A 6,028-nucleotide genomic window follows, 5' to 3' on the forward strand; every position below is an offset into this window, starting at 1 on the left:
GGTTTTAGCCAACCTCTGTGCTACATGTCTAAGAGAACTCATACTCTAAAAAAAAGACTAAAGGCCCCGTATAAAGATAAAAGAGTTAAATGGTCGGGCCGAGCCAAGTCAAAAAGGCTTGGATGACTCTTTGTGAACAAATGCCTCGTCTCCTCCAACTTGTTTTCATCCTTCACTTGTCCTAATTCAAAAGTAGAAAAAGAGACTTTCTTAATGGAGTTATGAATTCAACCAACTTAAAGCCTTGGCTAGTTCGAAGCTTTTCAAAAGATATAGCTCTTTCAAAAATATTTAAGGAAGAAAGACTTGAAACCATTTTCTAGGGTTGAACATTAGGTGGATTAATCCGAAATTCAATCCAATCCGAATCCTAAATACTAATTCAGATTGGATATTTCGGATTGGATTGAGATCGGATCGGATTGAATTAAATCGGATTGGATTATGATTATCCAAATTATCCAAACTATCTAAATAAAAATATATTTTTTAATTTATTTTTCTTTAAATTAAATTTCATCTCAATATAATATATATTTTACTCATCATCACTTTGACAACGTTATTTTTTTTTATTATTATATTTTTCAGATTTAATTTAATAATAATAAAAAATTTGAATTTTAAAAAAAATAATTAAAAAAAAAATTGTTGTCTAATTTCAAGTTGATATATATAAATATTTGTTAGTTTGGATTATTGGATAAATTTAGTTTAAATTTAATACGGATTGGACAAAACGGATTGGTTTTACCCATTTGCTTACCTCTACCATTTTCTACCTATAAGTCCCGTTATTTGCAAATCAACATCAATCCCGGTTGAAAAGACCTTTGAACTTCTTTGCCTATTCGAATTCAACAGTACGATCATTCGGGAAGTCCCAACGAGGACGACTCCCATAAAATTCTTGCGATAACTATAAAAGCGTCTACGGTAAAGCGCATATGCCACCTATGCTCTGCATCTGCATCAGTCTAAAAACAATTAAAAAAAAAAGATTAATAAATTTTAGTGTCAAAAGAAGAATGTAAAAATAAAAATAAATCTTTTAAGGTTATCAAATAATTCCTATTTATTTTGAAAATTATTTAACTAAATAACGTTATTTGTATTTTTATAAATAATATAATTGAATTTAATATAAAATTTAATTGAAAGATAGATAAAAAATTATTTTTAAATTTTTGTTTGTCAAACAACTTTTTCTTAATATTTCATCAAAGAAATAAGAATGATATATCTATATGATTTTATTTTTATATCAAATCACTGTTATTCTTATTTTATTAAAATTTTATTTTAAATATAACTTTTTTAGTAATTAAATAAATTAAAAACTTATATAACTTATTTTTTATAAAACAAAATTTAAAAATAAACCCCAGGTAAGAGGGTGTATTTTGTGGTCATGTAGGGCATTGCACAGGATCACCGCTTTGGAAAAATATCTTTAATGCCCCTACCGTTTTCATATAAATATTTTTTACCTGTTTCTAGATTTGTATTAACTTCATCCTCAGACCGGGAAATTCATCTTCTTCTTAAAGCATAGCAAATTTATAGCGGAACGAAGAAACCCTAAAACCTATCATTCATACATTTATGGCGGACGAGGAGGTTTTGCCGGTTCCAACCCATGCACCTGTAGATCTCAAGCGTAAACATGAAGATTTGGAACCAGACTGTCCTGAGATACTGTCTTCTGATACGATTACCGATTCGATCTCCAAATCTGAATCGCTTAAGAATCCCGAGAAAGAAGACGGTAATGTTACAAACGGCGGTGCTTCGGATGTTTTGGAGTCCAAGCGACCTCGTTTAGACGAGAAGCTGAATGGTTAGTGTACTGTCATTTCTCTTTCATACGAACTATTCCACTACTTTCGGTTCGCAACTTTCTCTTATGCTTGTATATAGTATTTAGGTCTGAACATTTTTTCTTTTCAACTTGATGTAGTTGATAAAAATGGTCATCAAGATGAGAAGCCGAGTTTTCTTGAAAATAAAGATGAGAAGTCGAGTTCCATCACAGATGAAGAGGTTGCTAAGCCAATTGAAGAGGATACTATCCAGCCCGAGGATTCAAAGAAGATTGCTAATGACATTTCAGAGAAGGTTGATGAAGAAACTCCATCTTTGACCACTGATAACCAGACAGAGGAAAATCAATCCTTGAGTGTCACATTACAACCATCTGCAGAAGAGATTGAGGCAAGTAAAACATCTTCACATGCTGAGGTTCCTATTACGGATGAGCAGTCGACACAAACCATCTCTCGGAAAATAGAGGTCCCTAACAATAAGGTAAACCTGTCTTACTTGCAAACCAGGTTTTCTTATCATAAGAGTTATCCTATTGAATAGAATTGGGGTTGCAAATTGTTGTGTAGGTTGGAGTTCTTATTGGGAAGTCTGGGGATACAATACGTTCTCTGCAGAATAATTCAAATGCAAAGATTCAAATTACAAGAGACAGTGAGGCTGATCCCAATTCTTCTATGAGGCCTGTGGAAATAATAGGAACATTAGAAAATATAAACAAGGCTGAGAAATTGATCAAGGATGTTATAGCTGAGGTTGTTGCTGGTTAAAATGATCTTTCAATTTAATTATTTTACCTGTGTTTTTTCAGTTTGTGTACTCATTCTTCAAGCAGATGCTGACATATAAGTTTGTTTATTTTCAGGCAGATGCTGGCGGTTCTCCTGCCCTTGTGGCTAGGGGATTTAATAATGCTCAATCTAATGAGGCAGGAGAGCAAGTTGAGATAAAAGTCCCAAATGAGAAGGTGGATTTTGCTCCCACTCTCTAATGCATATCCTTTTATCTTGATTATGCATCTAATGATCTTGTCAATATAGGTTGGGTTAATTATTGGTAAAGGTGGAGAAACTATCAAAAATCTGCAAATGAGATCAGGTGCACGCATTCAGGTAAATTGTCTGCATTAAATTAATTGATCATTTTTGCAAAAAAAATATTAGCATCTTCTCACTGAATCAATTCATTCAGTTAATACAACAACATGGTCCTGATGGGGGTGAACCCAAGGAGAGGACAGTACGCTTGACGGGTAGTAAGAGACAGATTGAGATGGCTAGAGAAATGATAGACGAAGTGATGGCTCAGGTTTGTTTCTACATTTCCTTACTACTTTATCTTGCTAATTGATTCTTCATCTGGTGCTGATTTGTATTGGTTTGATTTTTTCAAGCATTTGGAACTTGAATATGCAAACATATGTTCCTTTGATTATTATGTCGTGGATAATTTTAAATTACCAGAGACCTTTTATGTATGTTTTACGTGAATTGCTTGATAAGTCGCTTTAAGATTGAGTCTTGTGATTACCTATTGATGCATTATGCTTTTGTACAGTTGTTTAATACACTAATACTGAATTCCTGAGCTAAGAATCATTAGAATGGCTAGGACAGTGCCGTCCTTTGTTTCTTTCTTATTAAGATCTTTCGAATGTCAACATATCATTGTTCACTTCTTTCTTTATTATGATGAAGACTTGATTAATACTTGAGTACATCAATAGGGGGTCATGCATGAAGCATATTGAACATACTTGGAAAACCCATATATTTGTAAGCACTCGCATTATTTGTAGAAACAGTTAAATTTATAGAATCAATCATTGAATGGTATGAAACAATAATTTGATCAGAATCCGTATTGAAATGCTAAACAGAGAAATTGTAGGTTTTCAATTAGGCTCATTGTTCTATCCATCTTCCTGTAGTATGTAGAGAATTGTGGTGATAGATCTTTTATTCTACCTTCTTAAGAAAAGAATGATTGTTGTGAGATTATTGGTATGAACAAGGATAATCACTAAAATGAATAAAAAATAAAACTATCTTGTAGCTATTATCTTATGAATCTAGGTTTGTATTAATTGAAATATACTTTTTACCTTAGGGTACCCCGAGTGACAGTACCATTTTGTGGTGTAAGATAACTCAGTTGCAGGTCCTACTTAGTCAAAGAGATATCTAGCTATCTATCATAATAGAGTTATATGTGTATATTGACACATGTGATATGTTGTTACTTGGTGTCAATCTTCACCTGTGAATGAAAAATTGCTTAGGGGATGTGTAATGGTTTGAGAGCTCACTGTAAATGATGAATTACCTATGACAAAGGACTTAATCTCCAGTTACAAAGGTCATATCTTAAAAGATAAGATGTGGGTTGCAATAATTTATTTATGTTGAAAATGCCGATTCGAATTGGTTGGCTTGAAAACTGCAGATCCAGCTGTTGTGCCTTGTTGTTCTTCTTCTTCCGGGGTCAGCATTTCCTTCTTGGTGTAGCAATAACCAACCACTATTCATTCATCTTGAACATTGAAGAGAGGTATCTGTTCTCCCAAATGCAGGATGTTTTATATAGTTGGTAAGGCTGCTTTGAGACTTAGAAATTGAAAGTAATAACAATGATATAAGTGAAACTTTATGTGACTGTCGGTGTCAACTATGCATGAGGTTTGAAAAAAAATGCATTTGTCTGGTGTTGTCTTAGTGTATTATCATCTTCTCTAGGGTTTTCATACACCTTCCAAAATTCTCAGTTTGCGACATGGGTTGATGCTAGAAGTGTGCGATGGAATTGAACTGTGGGTAACAATTTTCATCGTCTCTTCAAGAAGCAGGATATATGCTCTGAAAATTTGTTAGAATATTCTTGAATACTTCATTATCGTCTTATAATATTTCATCTCTCTTTATGAGTTTTGTTTTTCGCCAATTATCTGCTGTTTCTGTGACCAAAGATTCTCTGTGTGCAATCTTATTTTAAGACCTTTTGTATGGAAGTCCTTTTATATTATGTGTTTAGGAGTGAACTCTACTACTCAATTCCATGTTACTAAGATTCTTTTCATCTATGTTTGTAATACTTACTAGCATAGTCATTGAACTAGTACATACACCCCAAAACATTTAATTGAATTCTGATGGATGGAAGCCCCATGACTAAATAAAATAGACTTATTTCTGATTGTTGTGCAGGTGCAGTGTAATTATATTTGAATAGTTGTAGTGATTGATGGCTAGCTAGCCTGCTCATAGTTATTATTAACATGTGGTATTTATCTACATGCTTGATTACTTATATTATTATGTTTGTGGATGAATAGGGTTTCATTTCCTTTCCTTTAATGTACATTGCAGCATACTTTATTTGCTATTTCATCATTGATTTGAATATAGATGGGCACCTCTGTTTATGTTTCTGTTTCTACTCACAAATACTAACTTGGTGTAAATTTGTTTCATGACCATCTATCTCTATGATGTGGGAATTTGCTTTGACTTAGCCTGTAAGGTCATCTTCCCAATCTAGTGGCGGCTACGGTTCACAGGGTAATCGTTCGCGTGGACCATCCTCGGGCCCACCACAATGGGGCTCCCGAGGAGGAGGAATGCGCCCTCCACAGCAACCAACAGGAGGGTATGACTATAATCGAGGCCCATATCCAAATCAAAACCAGTATCCTTCTCAATATGGCGGTGGCGGTTACCCGCAGCAGCATGTACCTTCGAGGAACAACTATGGTGGTCCTGGTTGGGACAATAGACCTCCTCCTCAGTCAATGCAAGGTCCACATGGTGGAGGAGGGTATGACTACTATGGAGGGGGGCAAGCTGACCACCACCCACCACCATCTTCTACTCATGTTCAGGGTGGTCCTCCAATGGGACCATCTCATCAAAATTACAACTATGGTCAAGATTACGGGCAGCAGCAGCCAGGTCCGTATTCCCATGGCCCACCCCCAGCTGCCCAGGGGTATGGGGGGCAGTCTCATGGTCCTCCACCGACTTATGGAGGCGGTGGTTATGGAAGTCAACAACCACCGCCCAGCGGTTCATACCCTCAAAGCGGGGTTGGATATCCACAGGACCAGTATGGTAAGGCTCCTCCTACTAGTTATGGTGGTCAGCCGCAAGGGCAGTCTGGTCAATCCTACTATGGTCAGGGCAGAGGACCGCCAGTTAGTGAGTATAAT

At 35.5% G+C, this 6,028-nt stretch overlaps 1 protein-coding gene across 1 annotated transcript; it reads left to right on the forward strand.

Annotated features, from left to right (window-relative positions):
- Positions 1-1,524: 1,524 nt before the first annotated feature.
- Positions 1,525-6,022, forward strand: LOC124926513 (far upstream element-binding protein 2; the record flags this gene model as incomplete). Its single annotated transcript, XM_047466753.1, has 7 exons — positions 1,525-1,840; positions 1,961-2,307; positions 2,394-2,579; positions 2,690-2,791; positions 2,865-2,936; positions 3,016-3,132; positions 5,336-6,022. Coding segments are annotated over exons 1-7 (1,746 nt in total), but the record flags the coding sequence as incomplete, so codon positions are not given.
- Positions 6,023-6,028: the final 6 nt, after the last annotated feature.

This window comes from Impatiens glandulifera, chromosome 2, assembly GCF_907164915.1.
Source record: "Impatiens glandulifera chromosome 2, dImpGla2.1, whole genome shotgun sequence".
Classification (NCBI taxonomy): domain Eukaryota; kingdom Viridiplantae; phylum Streptophyta; class Magnoliopsida; order Ericales; family Balsaminaceae; genus Impatiens; species Impatiens glandulifera.